The sequence below is a fragment of the Lycorma delicatula genome, chromosome 1 (assembly GCF_047948215.1).
Source record: "Lycorma delicatula isolate Av1 chromosome 1, ASM4794821v1, whole genome shotgun sequence".
NCBI classification, from domain to species: domain Eukaryota; kingdom Metazoa; phylum Arthropoda; class Insecta; order Hemiptera; family Fulgoridae; genus Lycorma; species Lycorma delicatula.
In genome coordinates, this window is record NC_134455.1 from 220,962,258 (window position 1) to 220,989,770 (window position 27,513).

The 27,513-nt window shown below is 31.8% G+C and overlaps 1 protein-coding gene across 2 annotated transcripts in view; it reads right to left on the minus strand.

Moving 5' to 3' along the window:
* Positions 1-24,013: 24,013 nt before the first annotated feature.
* Positions 24,014-27,513, minus strand: part of LOC142328882 (facilitated trehalose transporter Tret1-like) — a 99,969-nt gene continuing 96,469 nt past the window's right edge. For both annotated transcript variants that reach the window (XM_075373025.1, XM_075373017.1), the window contains one exon: positions 24,014-26,477. In XM_075373025.1, the coding sequence (XP_075229140.1) occupies positions 26,179-26,477 (299 nt within the window). In that variant the 3' untranslated portion in view covers positions 24,014-26,178. The remainder of the gene's footprint in view (positions 26,478-27,513) is intronic.

The window sequence follows — 27,513 nt, forward strand, 5'->3', positions numbered from 1 at the left end:
CCTATTCAAGTAATACTAGTTTTGTTTTTTATTTTCAATGTTAGTATTGTTGTTTTCTTTGATATTTGGCATAGTATTAAAATATAGATAACAATGGTTAAAGTCTGCTAAAAAGTGGAACGATTAAAAACTCATATTTATAACTAACTAACTAACATCGCTTCGCCTGGGTGGTGCATGCCGCCTGATACGGCATATGTCGTGTATATTCTAACAGGAAAGATAAATGTCACAAGTATAAAAAAATCGAATCTCAGTTCAGTACTTAATAATTATTCATCGACTTCCTAAAATATATTAAAAGGTGAAAGGTAGGTGAAGCAAAATGATGTTGATAGGGCGAAGTGTGCCTCTGGGAGTGGAAGAGTTAAATTTCCGATCAGAATTCGCAGAAATGTTCAGTGGCCAAGGAAAATACACAAATTGTAATTTTGTTCCTAAAAAATATTCACTTAAGATCAGTTTCACTCGAAAAAATATTATAACGTTACCGATAATAGAATTTGTTGAACAAATTAATAATTTGTTAAAAATATATTGCTAAATGTATCCCGAGTGCAATACATAGGTTGATGAAATGTAAAGTCGCTTGGTAGTTTTTCAAAAGTTATGACGACGAGTTAACTCGGATGTGATTGTTTTCTGGAACGGTAACTCTTTTCTGACAGACTACTTAAAGCGCAAACATTTATTCATTAAAATTCTGTATGAATTGTGGCAAAAAGAACAGCATTACAAATTATTATTTTTAAACCGTGATTCATTTTGTTTTAAAACAAAATGCGTTATTTATCAGAAATCGTCATGTTCTGTTTTGATTTAATCTTATTTTTGTTTTAAAACTATTGAATAAAAATATATAGACTAAGAAAAAATAAATTTTTATAAAATTCAACTTCCCAACAGGACCAGCCCTTGCGTTTTTTCCGCCTCAGGCAAACCCAAAAATTTCCGCCTCCCAAGCTTTAACATTTAAAAAAGAAAAATTATAAAAAACCATGTTAACCAGAAAAATGACAATTGAATTAAGACAATAATACTAATACAGATTTACGGAAAATTATTTTGTTGCAAAACAAAATTTACATTTTTAACGAGCTTAATACAACAAACTTATAAACTAAAACTGGTACCTACTAACTAACTATTTTCAGAGATAATTTAAATATCCTTTTAAAACAATAAAAAAACTAGCACCATAATAATAATATTATTATACTAATAAATAGTAAATAATATTATTTTCTAGATTCAAGTAATCGAAATATATTTTTGTCGGTTATGTTAATTTTCTTTGCGCTCCAGTTCAAGCGGTTTTGCCGCTCCTAAATTTTGCCGCCGAGGCAGTCACCTACCGCCTAGGTAGGTCCTGCTTCCCAAAGTTTCTAATCGGTGAGACCGACCTAATTTAAAATGTAACCCTAACTTTCTTTTATATATTTTTTCTTTTTGTAGAACGTCTATGAATAACGAGAATTATTGAAGTTTTTGTTTTTAAATATTTTCACCATGTGTTTACTTTGAACCCGATCAAGCAGTGTCGCAGTCGAGCTGCAATAACTGCTGATCAATTTCGATACTAATCTAACCTAACATAACCTAAAAAATTCTGTTTCATGCTACTCAGTTTCATATTTATAACAATAGTAAGAACAATTCTACTAAGCCTATGTTTTATTGAAAAGATTTTTTTTTTTTTAATTTTAATGTGTTAACACTAAAATATGCTATCATCTCTCGATGTAAGTATTGCAAACTTTAACGGCTTAAAATTTTATCTAACCCGAACGTCAGAAACATACCCAGCCAGTAATCATTAAAAAAGAAGTTGCGAACAGCATGCAATTATTATTCGAATCTGAAAGGATCACGACAGATCTTAAAGGACTGAAAATAATAACAAAAATAATCGAAATTTGAATACAAATTGTAGTTTTTATAGCTTTATTGAATCAATAAGTAAGATAGTATGTATATGTTATATGTATTAGTTAAAAACTAAGTGTAAAACAATATATTTTTTATTCTACGTATAGTAATCACTTGTACTATTGTATTGGAGTTTTAAAAAAAAAATTTTATAATGAACAAATAATTCTTAAAATAAATTTGCATATATATGTTTTGTTTTATTTATTATTATTTTTTTAATTTATAGCAATTAGATGAATTTTTTTACTTTACTCCGAATCACTAGCGCGATAATAGTTTCAAATTATGCATATTTCGCACTGAAATTCAGACCTTGAATTCTTCTAAATCATTTTTCTAAACTTCTGTTCTTTTATTTTAGTTTTTAAGTACAAAACAGATATTCTTCAAATACTTTTTCACAAGTATGGATGGCGTTCTGTCATCCATATATACATAATTGGATGGCGTTTTGCTATCCAAGTATCTGTATTCAAAAAGAAAGAAATAACTGCGTTCCAAAAATTGTTTTTGAATATGGTTTAGATTATAATATTAGATAATTTATACAATTATGAGTAAAGTATTTTTCCCGCAGTAAGTTTTAAAATAAATGTAGTAGATAAGACCAGCAAAAAGCCACTCTTGCACTCAAGTACTACCGAGCTCAACTGCTAAGTTGCGTCCGTATTACCATGTTAATTCGCGGCCATGGTTCAGGTCTGACACTGCTGATGAATTATTTACTTACTTTTTATAGAACATTCACAACTATTTTTACAATTATCAACAATTTTATATCTTATTTGAATATTTATACTTTATGTACACACAACACTCGAATAAAATTTTAATAAATCTGCAACTTTAGTTAACTAAATGTCATATATTGTTTTACATAGGTTAATTCTAACAGGGGTTAAAGTTTCAATATATTTTTAGTTCTTATCAAATTACGATATTATTATAATTAGCACTTATGAGTACTGTTATTGGTACTTTTTATTAAATAAGTATTTTACCTTAATATTTTCTTAGTTCATAGCTGTCATTACGATTCTGACTAATTAAAAGCTGATGAACCGTTCTGAGTTAACTAAAGAAAAATTTAAGCTAGAGCCATTTTAAGTTTGTAACCGTTGATAAAAATAATCCTGTTACAATGAAAATGAAGCTTTATTGTTCTTTTTATACTAAGAATTCTTAATATACGGATATTCTTAATATATTATATTAATATAATTCTTATAGAAGTTCTTTTCTGTATTTTATTAAGAAACAAGAAAAATGATTATTGATCGGATTTCATTTAATAACAAAAAAAATGTTCGCCAACTTTTGGAGTACGTAGTAAAACTTTTGGAATGGCAATTCCAAAAATAATGTAGTTCGAAAAGTTGAAGAACAGACTTTTGTCTTTGTATATACAAGTATGTAATCCCTTACCTAATTAATTGTAGGAGATTTTGATATAATCACAAGTCGCTCCTAAAAATTAAAAAGTTTATTCAAGTATAGCGACAGTCCCGTGGTATAATTAGTAAAAAATGTAGGAATGAAGCGGTTTTTCATTAATTTCTTCACTGTGGCCTACTAGTGACATTTCGAATCTTTTCACTACAAGGACTGGTTTTTACTGTCAGTAAAAGCCGAAAACCTTATTTTTGATCAAAAGGGGGATGAATTTTAAAAATAAGCTTCTTCTCTCTCGCCTGATAACGAATTCACTCTGACACTGACATTCTCTCTTCCAAAAGGATTTGAATCCGAGAGTGAACATGACATTATAACTGTCTAGTTTTAATTATAACTTGGTTTATATTAATAAAGTATTCAATTAAATTCCTTAGCCACTTAAATAAAGGGTGGAGCAGAGGAAACGCATGCTCTTCATTACTTAATAACTTCGGTTGTTTTAATTATAGAAAAGAAATGTTACATTAAATAATAATATTCTTATTGCATTTTTGAAATCAGCATACCTTAAATAGGTTCGGAAAATAATGTCGGTAAGATAACGTCCGTTTCGGATGCAAATTCGGAGCCTCTCCTCAAAGCTCTGCACGGGTTTCCCCAACATATTATTCAATACAACTTCAATTTCTTGACGAATGGAAATTTTTAGGTCTTTAATGAGCGTGGCTTGTTCACATACACTCTTGATTTTAGGTAGCCCCACAAAAAGAAGTCACAAATCGACAGATCGGGACAGCGCGGGGGCCAAGAAACATCGCTGAATCGTAAAATGACATATCCAGGAAATATTTGTCTAACCACTTCAATCGATGCTCTCGCTGTGTGAGTTGTAGCACCGTTCGGTTGGAACTAAATTTTTTTCATGTTCACCCGATGCTTTTCCAGTTCTCGAGGCAGGAAGTTATTTAACATGTCGATTAGCGCGCTGATGTCACTGTAACTGCCGTTCGCTCTCTTCAAAAAAGTAAGGACTAAAAATTCCAATTTTTTTTTCCGATGAGTCGGAAGAACCCCACTTAGGGGCGAATTGTCGGACCCGCTAACAGGTTCCGCAAGATGTTACTAAGAGTGCTTGTGTGTGCCTACGCTCTACTGACTAAACCTCCTAGCTCACCAATCCTCCCGTCTCGGGGCCGGATCCACAATTAAGCATTACACAATTCCGGGAGGTGCCTTCGAGCTCGGGGGATCCAGAGTCCCCGTGCTTCATCACTGCCGTCCATCCATGCTTGCGCGGACGAACAATGACTTCGCAGGGGGCTGTCCTTCACCCCTTCGCTAAGCGGTCCTTTTCTTCACCTTCTCCAGAACTTTTTCAGGTATTATGCTCTTTCAGCCTCCTCGCTTCCTGGTCCTTTTTCTGGATAACTCCTCGATGTATATTGAAACAGTGTTGCACTGATTTTCGTTCTCCAGCATTTTACGATGATATTTTCCACGTTCAGCTGATACATTAGCCTTTCACACTCCTGCCGCTTATTTTCCCAACTCGGACACTCAAAGATTACATGATCCGGGGTGTCCACCTTTCCAGAGTATGGGTACCCTTCATCTTCAGCCCGTGTCCTCTTATAAAGATATGCCCAAAATGTCCCGTGGCCAGCCAGAAACTGGACAAGCCGATAACTTAACTATAACTTAACTCACCACTCTCCTTCCGCACTACGGTGTAACACTCGGGATGAGCCAGTGGGTTCATCTGCCATTGCGGGAAGCATCCCACCTGGTCTGCCACTCCTCTATCAACACGTCGCACGAGCTGTGCCGATCCACACTCTCGTACAACCGCCTTCTCTGATCTGCCAATTGCTTCAGCGGTACTAGCCCCGCCACAACCATCACAGCATCCGCCGACACCGAACTATTCACAACGGCCACACGCAAAGCTATGCGGCGCTGCATACCCTCCAGTAAGCGGAAATTTCGTCCTATCTGCAATGCCCTGTGCCACGCCGGTGTTCTGTACAATAGAACCGATTCCAGCAATATCAGTTTCATTCGTTGCTGAGGAATAAGGAGGTGCAGATTTAACGAATAAAGTTTAGAAAGTAGTAATTTTGTGTGGAAGGTAATTTAAGGTTTAATTGTGTGGAAGGTAATTTTGTTTCACGTGAAACTCAACGGGATGCAAAGTTTACCCACCAATGAAGGAAAACGAATTCAATTTCATTTCCATGTTTAATTTTGACATCTGCAGTCCAAAGGATGACAGTCAGTGATATTAAAGAACAGTAACAGTTATCACACAAATTACATTTGTTACCTAATATATAACATCTCTCACGTTAGTCAGTAGCATTTGAATTATTGGATGAGCAAAAATAATGCCAACAAATATTTTGTATGATTATATGATTTTCATCTATTTAAAAAAAACCGTATAACTTTAATTTTTCTGTGTGTATATATATATATATATAGAGATAGATAGACAGGAATAAATAAATATATATATATATGATACTGTGTAGACAAACAGTTTACTATATAAGGGAAAGTATGCTAATAGGATCAAATTTTCCATGTCGAGGTTTTTGCAGATCTTGATATATCATGACTTCCTCTAAACAAAACAAAAAGAACAACACAATTTGGCGTATACGTGATCTTGGATCCCGTATCTCAAAATTTTACTCAAAGAGTAGGTAAATTTTTCAAATAATTTAGTGTCGCCATTTCCTGGGAAGTTTGATCTTATTCAAACTTTCACAAAGGGATAACAGAGTAAAGCTAGTGCTTTACTCTGTTATCCCTTTCTTTGTGTTCCCGGATTTGAAGTCACATTGTTACACTAATTAGATGATTCCGTTACATTAGTACGTCACTTTTGTTAGTATTACGACAAAGTTGTCGAGAAAGGCTTGCAGCTCCTTAACGGTTTCATTTTTTTAGTACAGTAGAAAGCTAATAATTTAAAAACCAGCGACTGTAACCACAAAAAAACAACTATCAGTTCTTCCTAAATACTTTATGTATTTATGGTTCAATGTATTACATACACATTTACGGATTTCATATAAAAAAACGAATAACTTAATTTTTTTATTAAACGCATGAAAAAATTGAAGTTATGATTGCATATTAATGGATTCAGAATTAATTTTTTATTGTGGCTAATTTAAAAAAAAAAAAATATGGAAAAAATTTATGATTTTTTGCTGAGGAATTACAAACAAAAATTATTAAAATCGAGTGTAATAGCATCTATAAAAGTTATCAGTTAATCGAAGAATTCAAAACATTATCTCATTATTAAATGAGGTTATTATTTTTTCATTCAATTCTCGGATTTGAAGACTAAAGATACGAAAGAATGATCACGTTAGAAAATTTTGATGCGGTAGCTTTCTAAGAAGACAAACTGAGAAGGAGGATAAATTGTAAAAACGAGTGTGTCTACTCGTAATTCGTAAAAACACTTACTTGTCTTATTGAAAATCATTTTCAACGAAGATGACAACGAGACAGATGATATCAATACTGGGACTACTCCTGCTGAAGCTTTCTCTACGTGCTAGGGATTTAGCTAGCTTAGCGTGAGCAAATATCTTGGTAAAAAAAAAGTGAGAGTTATTACAGGAGCAAATGTTGAAAAGATTATTATTAAAATAATTTCATTACGGAGAAAAAAAAATCAATTTTCCCTAATCAATTTAAAAACCGTATCTATAAAACAGTTTTCGGTAGCATTAAATAAAATATTTCTGAGTTTTACATTATGTATAAACCCCCTAACGTTTTCTTATGATATATTCTTGTGAATTTTTCAGCTGTTGATGATTGCAGTCATGATAATTCAACAAATTAGTGTGATCGACACATGGAAAGTATATCTGGCATGTCCTTAGCTTTCTTTCAAACTGATGAAAAATGAACTCCGGCACTACAGAAGCAGTGTTGCAGGATTCAGTGTGATTCTCATTCTGGCATAACAAATTTCTATTTTGTCTCGTTTCTTAAATTTTCACCATAGTAAATGTTTTTAAATTTATTTATGTTTATCAAGGTCCAAATAAAGATACAGAACATTGAAAAAACGCCATTCTTTTTAAAATAATATTTACAACACAGTTTACATTAAACTTTTGAAGCGTTCTTTTTCTTTAAAAATGGAGGAGTTACCACACGTTGTCCCTGAAAGAGTAGTACATGACTCCTCGTTTGTCAACTAATGGTATATTCCAATGTGAAAAAATAGCATGTATTCATAAATGTTGTACAATTCAATCTATAAAGAGCCGATGTGTCAGAAATTACTGTAGAACTGTGATAATTTAATCGATTATATTTGTACATTTACAATGTAACGTAAAATTTTCACGAATCTCAGTCAAATATTTCAAAAGTTTTCTTGGAAAGAACTAGAACAGTATAAAACACCTAGTGGGATCAGCAATTATTTTCATTTTCCTTTTTTTCAAAAGACCATTTAACATGTTACTGATGAGAAAATAAGTATAACAAGTAAATATAACAATTAGAAAAAAAATTATTTTATACTACTCAATAACAGTTTAATACAGTGTGTAATACAGTATAAATTGCATTGTCTAATATCACACTTTAATGTGAATTATATGAAAAAAGGGAAATACCCTTTGGTATACACGTATCTTTGATTATAAATAATATAACAAAATATTTGTCATGCTTTTTAACTGACTTAATAAAGAAGGAGGTTCTTGTTTCGATCCGTATGCCTTTATGTTGAAATGTTTATTTAAGCCTTAATGTTCACAAAATGGCCAATTTTCGTGGTTTTTCCTACTTCGTACAAGTTCCTTTGGTGCTGTTGTACAATATTTCCAGATTACTGAGCAGAAAAGTTTTAAATATTGTCTATTTAAATGATTTGAAAATTTTATTTTTATGGTCAACATTGTATATTAGAGAATTATTACAACGTTATATATGTATATATTAAGTTTGAGATTATCAAGAAAGTAAAAGATAAGAGATTTTAACTTTTGACTAAAATTCAGCATACAATTAAGATTATTTGGTTGTTATTAATTTGATTTTTTAAAGTCCAAGTTTAAAGAAGAATCGAAAAAGGATAGTTTATCAGTTTTTAATTAATTCAATTTAAAATTTTTCAAGGCAGTTTGTCACGCCAATGTAAATAGTTCATGTTCCTATCTATACTAACAATTGTCGACGTGCTTAGTTATTCAAAGGCAGTTGCTGGTCCATTCTATTTAGATTATATTTTGCTGTAAAGAAGGTGTGCAGAAGGATTGAAATGAATGTGCTATATTTTTATGGATTAAATTTTATTTAATAAAAAGTTTTTATTCGCGTTTGTACAGTTCTTAATTTTTCATTGTACTCGTATATGAAGTAAGATAATACAGAGTATTCATTTAGTCACGCAACCCATGTGTAAAACAAACTATATATATTTATTGACAAAATAATTAATAATATGATATAGAAAACTAAGCATAGTATATTTTTAATTAATTCCACTTGCATGTTACAATAAATATTCAAATTGTCCGACTTGAATGTTGATGTAAGTGTCAACTCGTTTCTTCATTTGACTACAACTTTCCTTAGAGTTGCTGCACTGATGATAAGCTATTGTCGGTATTTACTCGTAATTTCAATTCATTCAAAGTGTGCGGGTTGGTCTTGAAAACAATACTTTTCAGATATCCCCGTAAATAAAAATCTGATCGAGAGAGATTCAGGTAATATGAAGGTTGCAATCAAGAGGAAATAACATGGTGTCGAGAAATTCACGTAATAATTTTATAGTCGAATTGGCAATGTGGTATGTAGCACCGTCTTTCTGTAAATAGCAGTTTCGCTCTTCATTTTCAAGGAAGCTATGAAATTTATAATAATTTTTGAATAACGTTCTGCAGTTAACGTTACTGTGAAAAAATTTGTCTGAATACTTTTCGTCGGGAAATCGCGAACCAAATACTAATTTTTTAGAAATGCAATGGTCTTCCAAGATAAACGGGAGGATTCTCAGAACTCTTCACTCTATTGTTTCGGCTGTTAATGTGTCCTGTAAGATGAAATCCTGCTTCACCTGAAGACCAACGAAACATTACCCAAAATACGCACACCACCTCGAATGAAACGTTTGAACCAACTATACTACTAAAGTAATCTGTTATTCACGATCTCCAAGTTCTTCCAGTACTCGTGCTTGATACAGGCGTAACTTGAGCGAGATTTTATAGCCTTGTGAACAATCTTGACCGAAGTCCAATCTGATAAGAGATTTTTCTGAGTTATTTCCTGGAAAACGTAAAAAACTGATAAATGTCGTGAAAACGTTTATTACGTAAAACTGACGTACGACCATTCCGTTTACGACCAACTACATTTCCTGATTCAAAAACCTAGACATTAAACGTAATAGACGATTTAAATTTTATTGAAATATCGGAATTATCTAAAACATTCTAATTTAAAAATAAGATCGAATAATTAAGTAATGTTCCACTACTGAATTCTATGAGTATTCATTGAATATTCTACGAGTATTCACTTCTGTGATTATGAGATCTATGAGTTCTGACCGTGTGTTATTCAATCTTAGTCAATCTGATAATCGATGGCGAAGGTGTCATGTTTTTGCTGTCATCATCGTCTTCGTCCTGATTCAGCACATCTTCAATTATTTCCCGATCGGTCATCAATTGAAAATTTTTATCTTTAATTCCGGTCAGCCAGTCATTTACGTCGTCTTTTGTCAGTCCTTCTCAGTCGTTCTGACTGCACAGTTGGACTGCGAGTCCCTAACGTCGTTAATCTCAACAGGACTGAAATCACTACTTTCGGATGTCGTCGGTGTTTGTTCATTTTCCACTGGTGTTTTGCGTTTTTCGTCCAAGTGTAATAGAGGATGAGCTGGCTAAAAATGTTTCAAAGAGCACATGTTGTTTTGGAATAAATCTTTTCACCAGCTTGTGCGAGATCAAACACGACGTCTTTACGATTTATCACTTTTAAACAATTTAAAATAGGCGTATTTTCCGATTTACTCATTACGCTATACAGTAGACCCTTTTTGTAATTTGTTTTAATTACCTGGTTTAGATTTTGACCCATCGGTTGAGTGATAGCCGTAACATTTGGCGGAAGAAATAAGACACTTATAAACTCATCTTTACTTTCTAATACTTCCTCAACTGGGTGCCCAGTTATCTAAAAGTATCAATGCTTTTTGGTAACAGTCTTTGTTAAAGGAATTTTTTTACACAACTACTCATTAAACCATTCAAAAAATACTTCCCTTATCATTCACGTTCGGCTTTGAATTTTGTATTTTACAGGAAATCTTACGTTTTTAAAAGTCCTAGGATTTTTGGACTTGCCTATAACAAGCAATTCAAGTTTATAGGTACATCTCGCGTTTGAACAAGGCATAAACAGAATTTTGTTTTAATATTTTGGAACGCTCTTTTAAGTACAATGGACGAATGCTTTATTTGGTAGCAGCCTCCAACATAACCCACTCTCACTGGTATTACAATTTTTTTTTTTAACCTCCGGGACCATCGCTAAGTATTGCTTCAGAGGATGAGATGAATGATTTGTAGCGAGTGTGAAAATGTCATGCCTGACTGGGATTCCAGCCCGGGACTTCCGGATAAAAGGCCGAACGCTAGTATTATAAACCTGGTTAGGACCAAGACCCAATTCTTGAACTGTCTATAAATTTTTCTTTATATAGCTTGACGGCAGTAAAATCACAAGAAATTTTCTCACCTGCAGTGGTTATGCAGGTGAGAAAACCTAACCTAACGGATTCCATAGCGGTTCTTGAATTTATCGAACCACCCGTCACTTGCGCGGAAATCTTCTTTCTTCATCATTTCTTTATAGAAATCTTCTCATCTTCTTCATTTCTTTATAGAATTTCTTTGATGATTTCGTCAGAGTATTATTGGAACGTTCCTGGATAAATTAAGTATAAAGTGCGTCTTCCATTAACGGCAACGTGCCAGATTTTAATGTTTTTCGATTACATTTACCAGTGACTATCTTTTCTAAAGTTTTATATTTTTACCCGAATTTTTTGAAAGTTATAAATCGTTGTAAGTCTAATTCCGCACAGTAAAGATACGTCACCGATTTTTCGCCTTTGTCAAGTATATCTGCTTTTTGAAATAAACTTAGCGTGATGTGCTTACATTTTTGTGATTTCGACATCTTCAAAACTACGTAAATACAACTAAACACGGTTCACGATCATACGATACGGAGACGAGTAGTAAGATACTTTTTCTTTCGTTCAGCCTCCGGAACTACGGTTAGGTAATAGTTCATATGTATGAATGTAAATGAAGTGTAGTCTTGTTCAATCTCAGATCGACCATTCCTGAGATGCACGGTTAATTGAAAACCCAACCACCAAAGAAGACCGGTATCCACGATCTAGTATTCAAATTCGTATTAAAATAACTGTCTTTACTAGGATTTGAACCTTGGAATTCTCGACATCAAAATCAGCTGATTTGCGATGACAAGTTCACCACTAGACCATCTCTGTGGGTTGTGTAGTAAGATATTGTAAGAAGTTTAATGGCGTTTGCAGACCTCGACACTGTACAATTGCTGGGGCACGCGCTCAACTGCAGACATAGCTAATGACGTTGTCGGCGACGATCAGACGTACTGTACTGTAATTTATTAGAGTATTCCAGGTAACCACGGCTTAACCCACCGGGTTGGTCTAGTGGTTAACGCGTCTTCCCAAATCAGCTGATTTGGAAGAGTCGAGAGTTACAGCGTTCAAGTCCTAGTAAAGCCAGTTATTTTTACACGGATTTGAATACTAGATCGTGGATACCGGTGTTCTTTGGTGGTTGGGTTTCAATTAACCACACATCTCAGGAATGGTCGAACTGAGAATGTACAAGACTACACTTCATTTACACTCAAACATATCATCCTCATTCATCCTCTGAAGAATTATCTAAACGGTAGTTACCGGAGGCTAAACAGGAAAAAGAAAGAAAGGTAACCACGGCTTACTCACCTAAAACATCTTATTCACCACTCGGCCGTGGCGTCTCTGCTATATCAGTTATGACGGCGTGCATAGTCGGAAGTAAAAAAAAAAAAAAGTTGTGGCATTACAAAAATTTTCTCAGCAATTAGTCGGATTATTGGACGTGTTGGACTAAAGGATGTCGGATTATCGAGAACCGACTGTACTTCCAAAATACACACTTTTCTCTGCTATGAAGCTACTTCATCAATCTTAAATAATAAATACTTTACTAATTTTTTACAAACCGATGTCTTAAAATATTTTCTTTCAGTTGATCTTTTCATATTCTGTTTGTCGTATCGATTTGAGACTTATGTATTGAAGAAACAACTAACAAATCTGAAACGATCGATTAAAGGTTTTTTAAAAAGAATTTTTAATACTTTTAATACTCTAAAAATAAAGAGGGGCGCAATATATAATGCTTTATACATTTTATTTTATTTTAATATTTTTATAGCTTGAAATTATTTACGATATGACCGCATTATTTTAAAGTTGAGTATTATACACCGAATCGTTTTTTATACTAACATCGGCAGACATAATAAGTCGTACAAGATACTTGATTGAAAGTACTGCGCACTAAAAAAGTTACATTTACATCATCGAGTTTAATATTAAATCTATTAAGCGTTGATCTACGAAAGAGTAAAGGTGCAAGCACACTTGTATCTATGTTTTCTTCAAGACAGAGAATAGGTACAGATCATTTTCATCGATCCGCATTCTTATTCATTTATTCATAAAATATAGAATATATAAATTTATCATTTACATATACTTTTAAATCTCTCGTTAATTAAATACATTCATAAATAGATATATTAATAAATCTCTTCTTTTTAATAAATTTCTATACTTCTTGATAAAGAATGGAATGTTTCTTTTAATTAATAATAAATAATAAAAGTTTCTTTTTATAGTGGGAGTTTCTTTACCCGCTTTGATTTATGATAAGAAAAAATTTGGATATCTATGAAAAATTTACTTAAAAAACTTAACAAGCTTTATTTCAATATATTTTTATCGCATCAAAATTTGTTTTTATTATTTATTTTATAATTTTTTTTAATAAATGTAATTTAATCTTATGCCTTTTTGTAGGTGTAGGTAAAAATCCTACTTGTATCTACAAGAACCTCGTGAATATACAGAATCTTTGTTCAGTTAAGTTTATTAAAGATAAAAAACGCACTACTGCTAATAAAAATTAGTTGTATATTAAAACTAAAAATAATTAAGGGTTCAGGGTAAATACTGTCACTCTGCGAAAATTTTAACGTGCACTTGCAAAGTGCACGTTAAAAGTTAAAGTTAAAGTTAAAGTTACTGGTTTTTGGTTGTTAATACTTAGATATATTACAGACAGATTCTTTTCGTAAAACACACATGCTTGACAAAGTGTAGCAATAAAAACGATTAAAACTATTTAAAATTACCGATAAAATGTTTTTTTAACGAAATAATCTTTTTTTTTTGTTTTTGTACTTTTTCTTGATAGATCTCTAAAATTAAAAACAACCATTCAGTACCTATTTTAAAATTGTTTACGAAAGTGTTAATAAAGCAAGGTAAAATAATAATTAGCTTAGTGGTGTGATATGCTATTGTTAGGAAGGAAGAAAGTATAGAAAATGAATGTATATATTACCTCATTTATGACAGTTAATTCTAAATCTGATCGTGTAAATAATAATAGCATTTGTTACATACAATTTATAGATTTCAGTTACATCATTCACTTAGTATTTGGTTAATGTATTAAAAAAAAAATATTAATAACGCAAAATAAAATAAATTTAATAAATTGGTGTCAGTTAATATTATCAAATAAAAACTACTCATTAATATGATTAAATCTTAAGAATATATATCATATAAAAATTGTCACAAAAATATTACGCCTAAAGATTTAAAATAAAATTATTAAAAAAAAATAAACCGACTTATTTACAAATTAAAGAGTAATAAAAATTATTAATTTTAGAATTACTACTAATTGTTTAGCTTTACTTAAAACTGTGCTTCTAAAATTACTTGCCTTATTTCGAAATATGTTAAATGTAAAGAAATATATTAAATGTAAGAAGGTAAAAATTTATTTAAATGAAGGGAAGAAAAATGAGAATAAAAAAAGATTTTTCTGTTGCGATGATGCACAAAACGAGAAACAGTCTTACTACAGGTATGTTTGCGCGAGCGTTTAAAACAATGGCTGTAAAGGGGACCGCATGCACAATGGGAAATTTTTAAATTCTTTTTTTACAAGTCGGGATATCCTTAAATTGCAGGCTATCTTTCGAACCTAGACTTTATTCTATGAGAAAGCTAATCGTGAAACGGATTAGATCTTTCTCTAGGGGCGAATTACATCTGGATGAAGGGGCGAATCTGGAGAACCAACCGATGGATCTCAAGAATTGATTTGGTCGATACCAACTGTCTTTTAATTTTCCAATCGGCGAATTTATTTACGTAGACGAAGGACGGCCGAAAAGTAGTTTTTCAGTGTTTTAAACTGTGGGTTTGAGATATAAGTCTACAACATACGGATTAGAAAACAAACCTACGTTGCACAACTGAACTGTCCTACTTCACCGACCATCAGGTTGTTCGGTGTCTATCTGTGAATAGATAGATAATTTGTTTTCCAAAATTATCTTAATTATATAATGGGATAAAAAATTTGCAAAATTTAATTTAATTTGATCATTATTTTTGTTTTCTGACTAGTAAAATGATTGATAATATTTTATTATTCTGTGGGGCAAAGAATCAGTCATTTTTATCCTTAATTCGTTCCTTATAATAGATGCACTACTACTACTCTACTACTACTGCTACTGCTAGTATTACTATTACTACTATTATTAGTATTATTACAATTGCTACTACTACTACTACTGAGGCTTTTTACAGCTGTTGTAAATTTAAACCGATATATTGGGCAGATTATTCCGAACATAACTGTGATAAAACTCTTAAAATATACATTAACTCTTAAAAGCATCTCAGTAACTGTTAGGACAATGTATCCGTACGATCTCAAAAATAGTGTGTTATTCAACTTTGAACTAAAAATGACCTAACACGTTTATGAATTAATGTTGGAAATTCTTTCATGTTTTTTTTTAATAATTTTTATTTATAAAAGGGCGGTTCCAAAAGGAAGGTAAAGGTGAAATAAACGAATGAAAATCTATTCTATTCTATTTTTTCCCAATTTCATATCAAGATGAAGCTTATTTTTTACTCAATTTTAACATTATCTCCAAACCGGTTTGAATATATACTCTAAACCACCGCTGCCTAACCTTTTTACAACCAGCGGCGTTTCTGAATGATTACGAAGGTTACGCGGGTGCCAGGATTCATTTCAACTATTCTCACACTACTGCTGCTGCTACTAACAAAATCAATAATTATAAATTATAATAATGACGAAAACATTTCAAACAAAAATCAATTATATTTACTAACCACATAATTAATGTGAAATTTGACACTGCATGCTCGCTGCAAGTTGAGGAAAATCTTGAACAAACTGCTCTTGCGTCATCAAGGTGGGAGTCTGTCAGGCAGGATCGGTAATGGTTTTAATGATGTTTATTGATGAAAATGCAACTTCACAAAGATAGGTTGAACCAAAAGACGAATACATTTTCAGTGCAATACTAACGAGAATGGGGTATTTTTCTCTGTCCACCAGAGTCCATAAGTTGCTACGCGTTGCATATGAGGATTTTAAAGAAAGCTGTTCTTGAAAATTAAAAATTTCCATTTATAAATCTTCAATTTTATACTCTGCGAATATTTTACACACCCTATTTCTAAGTTCACTAACGTCAACGGAAGCCAATGAATTATTGAAAAAACAATATCACTGGCTCAAGTACTGAAAACTGGATAAAGCTATTGTCAAATTCAAACACTGGAGTTTCAAGATACTTGGCATAAGACGAAAGACCAGACTCGCCGTCATATACTGTTTCTAGAATTGATTTGAAATTTGGAAAGTGTGAAAGGAAATTTCTGTGTGTAATCCGTAACTTCACTTTCTTTGCAAACGCATTTATCATATGTAAAATATTACGATATTTCCCTTGAAATTCGAGATTTAACTTGTTTAATTTTGAGGTAATATCTGCCAGACACTGTAAATCTAGTAGCCATGATATATCATCAAGTTCGTTGTAATATGATCCGGGAGATGATTTCAAAAAGTCTCTTATTTTATCCAGCAGGCAGCAGAATCGTTCCAGTGTTTTACCTCTACTAAGCCACCTTTTATCTGCATGAATTACGTCGCCATACTGAGTATCTGATATATACAAAATATTTCGAAACAATCGATGACGTGTAGAAGACGATCTGATATAGTTCAACACAAGAGTTACAACTTTCATCTCGTGATCAAATTTTAAAAATTATTATTCCTACCAGTGAAAGCGTCCAATCTGTTGTTTTACGCACAATCTTTGAAAGTGGAAAGTTACGATCTTTGACAAGTTTAAGGAACACATTAAATACGTCTACTCCCCTAGTTTGACCATGAAGTGGCAGCAGTTTGACAAACTCTTCCTTTACTGTGAAATCATAGAAAACCGTTCTAATAAATACACACAACTTGGCAATATCAGACATGTCAGTACTTTCATCAAAATGGAGTGAAAAATATTCACATAATTGCAAATCCTGATGTAATTGAGATTTCCTAATTATTATAAATATGTTCAACCCGCCTAGCAATAGTTTTGGTGGTTTCTACAATTGTAGACCTTTAAAGAAAGACATAAGTGCAGATTTACCTTTGTGACCTTCGAGCAGAGATTCACTGGTACTGATCATTGCTTCTTTTACTACTTTCCCATCGCTAAACGGTTTTTTCCTTTTAGCTTGTACGTAACAGATTTTGTAAGAAGCTTCTGTCAAGTTACTGGTGTACTAACAGGTTTAGTAAATACGGATTGTTGCAATTCTAATTTAGATTTAAGGTCTTTCACTTTGTGTTTCTCAGTTCAGAATTCAAAGGAAATTCGTTATTAAACTGTTTGTGATTAGCCAAAAAATGTCGCTCTACATTACTTCTTTTAGAAACAGATACACTAGCATTATATAATAAACACAGATTTTCCCCTATATTCAATAAAACAATATTGGTTCTCCCATTCACTTTTGAAGCTTTAGGTACTTTGCCTTTTAGCCACGTTAAGATTACACTAGAGATTATGTTAAAATAATACCTAATAATTTAAAGAACTTCACTTTAAAAACACTGATGTGGAATATATAACATATCCCAACACAAGAGAACGTAATAAATTGTACTAGCAGAACGTAGGCCTTCTTTACCTCACAACTATCAAGTTATATTGAAGTTAAAATACAAGAAATGGATGGCACTCAAAGAGTCAGAATTGTTAAAATGTGTCAAATCCATGTCCTTATTGGCTGAAGACTTGATTATGTTGAAAGATAGAAGTTCACTGGTTTTTCTAAATAACAGAAAATTCATTGGCTACACCCACATGCAAATTAATTCAAAAACTCTATCACTAGAAACATCTGTTCTATTTTAGGAAGGTCAGGTTAAAATTTATTAAAATCGATGTTAGGAAGTACAAATAACGAAAGAGACTCGGTTTTACCAAAGAACAGAAAAGAATGTCAGTTTGAAATTTATTACAAAAAATGCTACTAGCTTGAACGGAGAACAGACCACCAAATGAGTGATAATTAGGTAGTTCTGTTGAGCTAGACCTCCTGCTAGGAGGGTCTTATCTTAGACCATTACACTTACACCACTACAACACTTATACCATTACAAATGAAATACCATTACAAAGGAAACTAATTTGTCGACAATGATAAAGAAATGAACACGCGTTACAAAAGTCGGCAGAATTACTTCTGTTGAAAATATAACAGGAAAATATAACGGCTAAAATGTATTTTTTACATCCTTTTTAAGATACAATGTTATTTTGAAATGTGAATTAACATTAAAAATTGTCAGATGGGCGCGAGCGCCAAAAGACGAAACGAAGGGTGCCATGGCGCTCGCGAGCTCCAGGTTGGACTGTGCTGCTCTAAACTATCTCAAAATATTTACATACTAAATCTCAAAATATAACGGGCATAAAGATTTACACCAGTATTTGTCAACTATGTTCACGTTTGTCCCTCTTCATTATAAAAAAAGGTATTTTCTTGAATGGTCTTTCTTTCTTCAGTTGAGCAAACTACTAGAAATCACAAGTTCCGCGGTCAGGGTCCTCTGACCACAATTCTCTTAGAGAGGAGCAAGAATTTTCCAACTAATCCTCTTATTTTGCAGACTTATCAGTGTGGGAAATTGGATTTCTCTAAATAAATGGTTACATCCATCTGCCATTAAATTAATGATAATCTACAGACACTTGATAGGGAAATTACCAAACATTTGGAAGAGTCGTAATGATTTCTGTTAGCGTCTTTTTTGCATTCAGGAATCTAATAACTGCTTGCACTTCTACACAGAAAATATTGAAAACACTGGACATGTTTTCAGTTAAAAGCGTTTACAGAACTGACGGTCAAACCTTAACAGAAGCAATTATAAGTAAGTGCTACCGACTAGTTAGGTCTATGTATTGCAATGAATAATCCGCAACATGTAATACGAATTATAATTGATTGCGCCTATGTCAGTCTCAGATGCACCTTACTTCTGAAACTGTCCTCGAGTCTATAATTTTTATAAAATATCGTTGATACAATTTTACTAATAGTTTGACGTTAAGTAGCGTCGAATAATTTAACCGATTTTAACGTTATCATACTTTAGTCGTTTCCGTATTTTGTCTCAGAAGAACTTGAATCTCTTGCAAAGTTAAACCTTTTGTTTCTGGTAAAAAGCGATAAGTAAAAATAAATGCCAATAAGCAACTTATTGAAAAAATCCAGAATGCTACGTGAGTTCCGAGCGATGATGATATATTTGAGAAGAACTTTGTTATTATGAATGCTATCAATAAGTTGAAACAAGTAGACGCAGAAGTTCCTTTTTCCTTAATGTTCGGTGAGTAGATCTCTCCCATTACAGCCCACACGAGCGGTCCAAATCCTAAACATGAATAAAACGTGTATAAGGTTATAATCTCGGAAATACGGTTTAAAATCTGTTCTTAACAGTAAATATTAAAATTCTTTTACAAAATTATTACTGAAATAACAGGGATTTAGTTAACATTAGATTATAAACGAATTATAATAACAACTAGTATGCAATTTACCTTCAGAAGAAAGAATGAAAGAAGAACAGAGAGAAGAAGAAAGAGATATGTACGTGTTTGATTTGATGTTTTTAAATATCCATAAAAGAAATTCTAAAATAAATTGAAGAAAACGAATTTTTTGAGAAGTTTTTTGAAAAGATTCCGAACAAGTTGAAGAATTTGAGTTACATGTACAGTTATTTTTGTCTGTATGTTCTGCTGCCACCGTAGATGTTCAAAACTGTCGAAACATTTTCATATCCTTTTTTCATTTGTGAATAAAAAATCTTTTTAATTCCTTCGATAAACTGATAATTTAATTGTCAGTTACTCTAGTACAGGGAAAATCTAATCTAACCCGGTCAGTGTTAATTTATTCTTGTTTAATTATTGTAGAAGAAGCCGATTATCCGAGTAACAACTGTAAATTTAAATCGTGGTTTTTAGTTAACATTTTTGTAAGATATTCTTGTACCTTTTGCATTACTTGATTTATTTACAAGTTTTTGGCCGAACAAGAATGATCATATTTTATAAGAGAATTATTATTTTATTTAAAATTCAATTAGAATTTTAATGGAGTAGAGAATACTTTATTATAACAAAAAAACTGCACCATTCAATATTCCTCTCGGTACCAGTCACTGTTCATTACCAGGAAGAGAGAGACCTTCAGTCAAAAAAAAATTATGAATATCGTTTCAATCTTATTTTATTTGGTACGTGATTTCTGAAGTTTTTGCGTTCCTAAAATATTTCAGTAAAATACTCGCAGTAAAAGTAAGGAAGGAACCCTTTAAAATCGTTAATGAATGCCAAAAAATTTTAATGAAAGTTGTTTAAATTTATCTTTGCTGTATTTTACATTGTATGAATTTTTTTCGCAAAAATGTATCTTCTATCACTTCACTTTCCAGGAAAGATTTATTTTCATCTGTTGAAATTTTTTTATAAAAACTTAATTTTTATTAAAATTAATTAAACGATAAAATTTTCAACCATAATGAGTAAGTCTAAGTTTGTTCTTGGTAAACCTCATCTAGAATGAACGAACAGAAAAGTCTATATTTCGTAAAGAAGGCATAAATATTTTGCGAAATATTTCATAGATATATACTCGTATACAGCTAATATTTCAACGATGTAAATTTTTGATGGCGTTTTAATGTTAATTTATTCAATAAAGTTTGTTAAATAAGGGTTTTCCACTCATATTTAATACTGTGTAAGTAGGAAAACGGATACAATAGATGATGGACACAGATTAATATAACGGGAATTTCTTTCAGTTTTGCATAAAATGCAAAAATATTGTAAAGGAATTATAGCAATTAACAAAAAAAAAACGTTAATAAAATTACAAATGTATTCATCCAACCAATTCTCTGCTGACAATTTTATTCTTTTTCTATTTTCGTATTTATATGTCTGAAAACATAAATAATTAAAATGAAAGAAAAAATTTAAAAATCATTACTTGATTTTCACCTTTGTAAATATTAACACTGAAAAAAGGAAAACATATTAACGGCATAATGAACACAGTGAACTAAAAGTCAGTTTCTCCTGAATACAGATTTAAATTCTGTAACATTTTGTAATAGGGGGAAATTTTGGTCTTGCAGTCGGCTCTAATCAGGTGTTGTAATTATTACTCCAATATTGTTCACTTCATTTTTATATTTGTACTGAGAGTATTGGCGTTTAAATATATGAAGAATTAAATGCGAGACTTCCTAATTTCCTACTATTGACAACATTTGTCCCCGTAAAAAATATAATTTTAAAACACTGGAGACATCGGAGATGATTTACGATCGGTAAGGCTTAGGGTTACTTGCACTTCAGAAAAAGAACCCGTTGCGAAAAAAATTAGTGAAGAGTCGCAAACAAGAAAAGGGTTTCGTTAAGCTGGGAATTTCCAGAACAAGTTTCCAGAACAAGGCAGAAGTCTGGATGTCTACTAAAAGCTTAAAACTTTCGCATGGTAAAACAAAATACGTAGTCATGACAGGTCGTAGGAGAATATCTGACATCCTAATTCGAGTAGGGGGTAATCTTGTCCAGCAACAGACTTCAGCCAAATATTTAGGGATCTGGCTTGACAAGAGGAGGAGTTTTACGGCACACGTGAATGAAATACGTAAACGAGCTGAATGCACGGTCAAAACTCTTAGCAGATTACTCGGTAATATGACAGGATCCAGAACTGCGAAGCGTAAGATTTACGCTCACGTAGTTAATTCCATCTTACTTTACGGTATACAAGTCTGGGAAAGAGCTCTGCGTGCCGACAAGAACAGAAGAGCCCTTGAAGGAATTCAACGGCGCATGGGCTTAAGAGTGATATGCGCATATTCTTCAGTCTCCACCGAGGCAGTACTCGTAATTGCAGGAGTTCCTCCGCTTAAACAACTGGCGGAGATGCGAGTGAGTATAGCATGTGGACAACCTTCTAAAGAAGCATATGAAGAGATGCTGCGTAATTGGCAACATCGTTGGGATGTAGCCAACACGGGACGATGGACACATCGTTTGATACCTTTGATCCGACCATGGATAGAAAGGAAGTTCGGGGACATAAATTACTGGATAACGCAATTTTTTACAGGGCATGGGTCGTTCAGGTCCTATTTATGTGCGAGACTAAGGGTAGATAACAACAACTGTCCTTACTGTGGGGCTTATGATTCCCCTGAACATGTAGTATTTGAATGTAACCGTTGGAATGAAAGCAGGCAATCCTGTGTAAGACGTATAGGGCCATTATCTACGGAGAATGTGGTGGATAAAATGCTACTTAACGAGGATAACTTTAATGTGATCTCGTCGTTTATAACCGCAGTTATAAAGAAGAAAGATGAGGAAGCTCGTCAAGAAGAAACCGCTCGCTGATGACGGCTTGTCGTAGGTGGAATTTCCACCTACGAAATAAAAGAGCTAACCGGTGAACTGACCTGCCGTGCCGGACATACAGCCGGCGGGCGAGGAGGCGAGCTAGAGTAAAGGACACTCCTCTGGCGCGAGTCAAACTTGATTGTAGATCCGTTCCAGAGGAGTAGGTGGGAATATAAAAAAAAAAAAAAGAACAAGTTTACGAAAGGTTCTAAAAGAATTGGTATTTATGTTAAGCAAGATTACTTCATGCATTTCGTGAAGCTGATTTTGATTTAAAGGTGAAACTATGTGAAGAATTTATTAATCACGCATTTCTGTATGTTAGCAGAAGTAGTACTAGTATATACGGTCACGCTTCAGAACAAATGGCCTTGTAACTATCGTAATTATGACTACTGGCCTGATAAAAATCCTAGCGTAATTATGGAAAAGGTTTTAGCGTAATGTATTTGACGAACTTTTGGTATGGAATCACAAAAAGAAGCGTTTTGATCATATTTCTTCAATGGAAGTGCAACAGGTCGATTCATGTCTGGGGATGTTATAAGATATTGTTATTCCTAAAATATTAAAGAACCCTCTGTTTGACATCAACCCCCTCAGTAAGATAAGGCCTTTACTGTGCTCTTCAGGTAGAAATTATCTCGATCATGCTTTTCTGAGCAGATAGTATGCGGAGGAACAATTGAATGGCCTAAAAATATCTTGGTCTGAGGAATCTTTAGACAAGTTATTTTCTGCAGATACGAATGAGAACAATCTGTCGATCGAAAAACAAGCTGATTTCATAAATCGGAACAAAATTACTTTCAAAAAAAGGGTAATTTAGTGTTTAATTACGCTGAATTTAAATATAATACAGAAAATTGGATAATATTTATTACTCCCCAGAACCATTCAGTTACGTACAGCAGAACTTGATTTACTGACAACTCAGTCTGTTCCATACCTCAAACGACGCTGTAAATATAACACCCTCTTAATTAAACATTACTTAATAGTTATAGAATTTTCTATAAACACTACACTTTAAATTTTTATCCTCTGAAATTATAAAAAAAAAAACTTTTATTAATATTATAATTGATAAGAAATTTCTGGTTAAAACGAATTTTTTCTTTTTTTTATAAGATCATAAAATCATTACTAAAAATTACATCATCGCTTATTTATGAAAATTATTAAATAAATAAAAAATTATTGCATTTTTGATAGCTTGACAACAGTTTACCTGATTTTGATAATTTGAGATAAACGTTAGCGAGTAAAACATCCTCAAGAAGGAAGTTAAGATTTTTCACATATCTCTGATAGTAGCTGTCCAGCTTAGATTATATTTTTTTTTAAAATAAGAAAAATAAATTCATTCAAGCAAGTCATATTTTACTGAAAGAGAAAGAAGAAAAGGAGAGAATGAAATAATAAAAGTAAACATCATTATTAAAGTATTCATATATTTACAAACTTTAATATATATGGGACTCATATCATTATTTTTAAATATTAGATTTATATCTTTAAATATTTATATATAGCTTCTACTAACGTATGATCTTATCTGATTATCTTGTATATCTACTAAATTATGATGCTATCTGATCTTCTTCCAAGATGAGTTATCGTGACTAACTCCACTGATATATTTATACATTATTAATTTTTTTTTTATATACTAGTCAATAAAAAGTATAACATTACATGAAAGAGCAGTACCTGTTCAATCATGTAAGCGCACGCACATGTGTAAACACATACGAGCGCCTGCGCAGCGGCAGATGTACGAACAGATCAGATATAAAGAATACTGGGTTCGAAAGGCTTTTAGTTTGAATGTATTCGAGATAAATATTCAAGCTTGAGAAATATTCTTTGTTTGAATATCCTATCACCTACAACTCAAGAGAATTACAAAATACTGATTTTATTACGTGTTCCAGTTAAAAAAAGAATGTATTTGATAACTACGAGTATTTCTTCTAAGCTTGATCTTATAAAACATATTTTGACGTATTAGTCGTCTGATGATACATCTTCCAACTAGAAAGAGTGAAATTGTCGTATATTTCTTCGAGAACTAATGCCTAATCTATAATTAAGGTCACCAACTATTCTGAGAAAGTAAAGATCAAAAATAAAAACGAATTGTAATTGTTTATTATTTCGTGGGTAAAGTTTTTTTTTGACTTAGGTAATTTTTATTTAAAAAAAAAGTTTAAAAACAACTGTCTATTTTGAAAATGGAAAATAGGCTTTCAATCATTGCCGGTATGGATCTCCTACCGGAACGGTTAATTAAAATTATTACTTTAAGTTATTATATGCTGATAATGATAGTAGTTTACTGCCTGAAAATATTTTAAACGTCAAACTCAAATCCCAAATAAAAATTAGTTACTTTTATTCGGATCTGTTTGTCCAGGCTATTAGAGTACTGAACATATTATGTCTCGGTGAGGTTCAATCACTGAAATCGATCAGAACAGGTAATCCTGAGTTTAGAGTACACCAGATTACCAGCTACTATCCTTAAGATAGTATTAAGAATGAATACGAACGACAAATTTTGGCCAAAGATTAGGGTTGTTATTTTTATATTCTTTGATACGATTCTATTCGTTTTATAATAAAATATTATTTAATGTAAAAACTTATTAACAAAATTGCCGTCATACGGACGTATTGTTAAATCGGCAACTTTAATAACTTTGTTCTAATAAGATAAAAGTACTGGCTGGTAGAAAAACTTGAGAAGTGAAAAAAGTAAGAAATAAAAGTAAAAAAGAAGAAATTGTCTCCCTTTATTTTAATTTTAAATTAAAATAAAAAGATAAAAATAACTCCAAACATTATATTCTGTACAGACAAAACTTAGTCGTTACATAATATTTTCACAAAATTTACATTACTCGCTCATTAAAAGATTATTTACATAATATTTATTAGATTACATCGTACAAAATTGTTTAAATAAAACAACGTAAGCTATCTACATCCCTAACTAAGAAATATTAATAAAAAAACAATTATAAATATAAATATTAGGAAAAATATTTTAAACGTACAATATACACAGATAGTAGCTTATCGTTTAATCTATTTCATTTAATTCTAACTTTAAAAAGGTTTATTTAAACATGTTTTAAAGATTTAAAATAAAATACAACAGTCATTTACAATTACCCTAAACTTAAATTTCTAATAATTATACATGAATTAAAAATACATTCAATAATTATTTATAACCTTATATATATAAATATAAATATATACATATTATCTACAATTTAAAACAATAATTATAACAGTAAATCTATCTACATTTAATTATTTACAGTTACACAGAAATAATTTTGTTTTTCATTAAATATTATCTCTGTTCGACAAATTTTAGCGTGCTTGACTTCAAAAATTCGGTGACTTCAAATGTCACCGTAGCGGTTAAAACCATTATACATTTAGAATTTTAAGTCACAATAATAACAACCTTGGGATTTTCATAAATTAAAAATTAAGTTTAGATATAAGTACAAAACATTTTAAAATTATTTACAACGATTCAATATAGAAGACAGGTACTTAAAAAGAAGTATAATATTTTAATTTAAACGGATAAAATCACGATGGATTTGCATTATTGTTAGGTTTCTTTCCGTTGAGAAGATCTTGAATTTCTTGTAACGATAGTCCTTTTGTGTCCGGTAAAACGAAGAGCGTAAACAGAAAAGCAAAAATACAGCAGCAAGAAAATAACCAAAACGCTGCATAAGGACCAAGAATTTGTGTGATGTTGGTAAACAGTTTTGTGATGATGAATGCCAGAAACCAGTTGAAACAAGTGGATGAGGATGTTCCGATTTCTTTTATACTAGGTGAATACATTTCTCCCATAATGGCCCAAACCAGCGGTCCGAACCCTGCACAACATTTTTTACATCCAACAATTTTTTCAAAATTTTTTACAATTTTATCATTAGTTATTACAAATAAGGCTATTATTTGCGTCTATTCACAGGATTTTTAAAAATTTGATGAAAAATAAAGATTTCTTCTAATACTGGATGGTTTTAAGGATTACAGGGTTAGGAAGAAATAATTATAATGTAGACAATTTTAACTAATCATTTCTAGAAGCTTTCATTCTTATTTTCCAACGCTAACTTGCAACAATTTTTCCAATAATCTGTTGACTAGTCATATCAGATTGTGGCTAATAGTTATACAAATTCCATTATGATATTTCCGGTTGCAAAAGATAACCTTCATTCGTCGATATTGATGTCGAATATTAACATTTAAAAATAATTATAGTTTTATTCTTTCGCTTCCGTAATAAAAATATAGTTACTATAAATTATAGGAAACTAATCACTAAAATTCTTGCATTATGACGAAAACCGTGTGAACCTTATTACAATCTTAACTTAACCTTGACTCAAATTACTATCTCATAGACATTAATCGCACAGACTTTGTTAGGTAATTTTGTAATATAGTATTTTCTTTTATTTACTGAAAATTTTCCCGCGATCCTAAGGTCTATTGTGATAGCGATTTTTTAACCATCGATATCAAATGGGCGATTAGATATCTGCAATTTGCTAATGGATTATTTGAAGAACCCTAAAATTAATAAAAAGTATTTCAAGTCAGTTAAAACATCATATTAATTGTATACGTATATGTTATATTTTATAAATTTCTCTGGATCGCAAGAACTGTTGAAACATAACCTTTCATTCTTTAAAGAAAGAACCGTGTATTTACTCGTTGTTAATACTGTGATAGTATAAAAAGAGAATAAACACGTAAGTAAAAAATATACACGTAAATACGACACGTAAATCGTAAACGTGTAATTTTTTATATCCGTGCCAAACACAGAAAACGTTACGTTTGACTTCTAATATTAAACAACATGCATTTTCATAAACCATTCGGTACAGCTGTCTA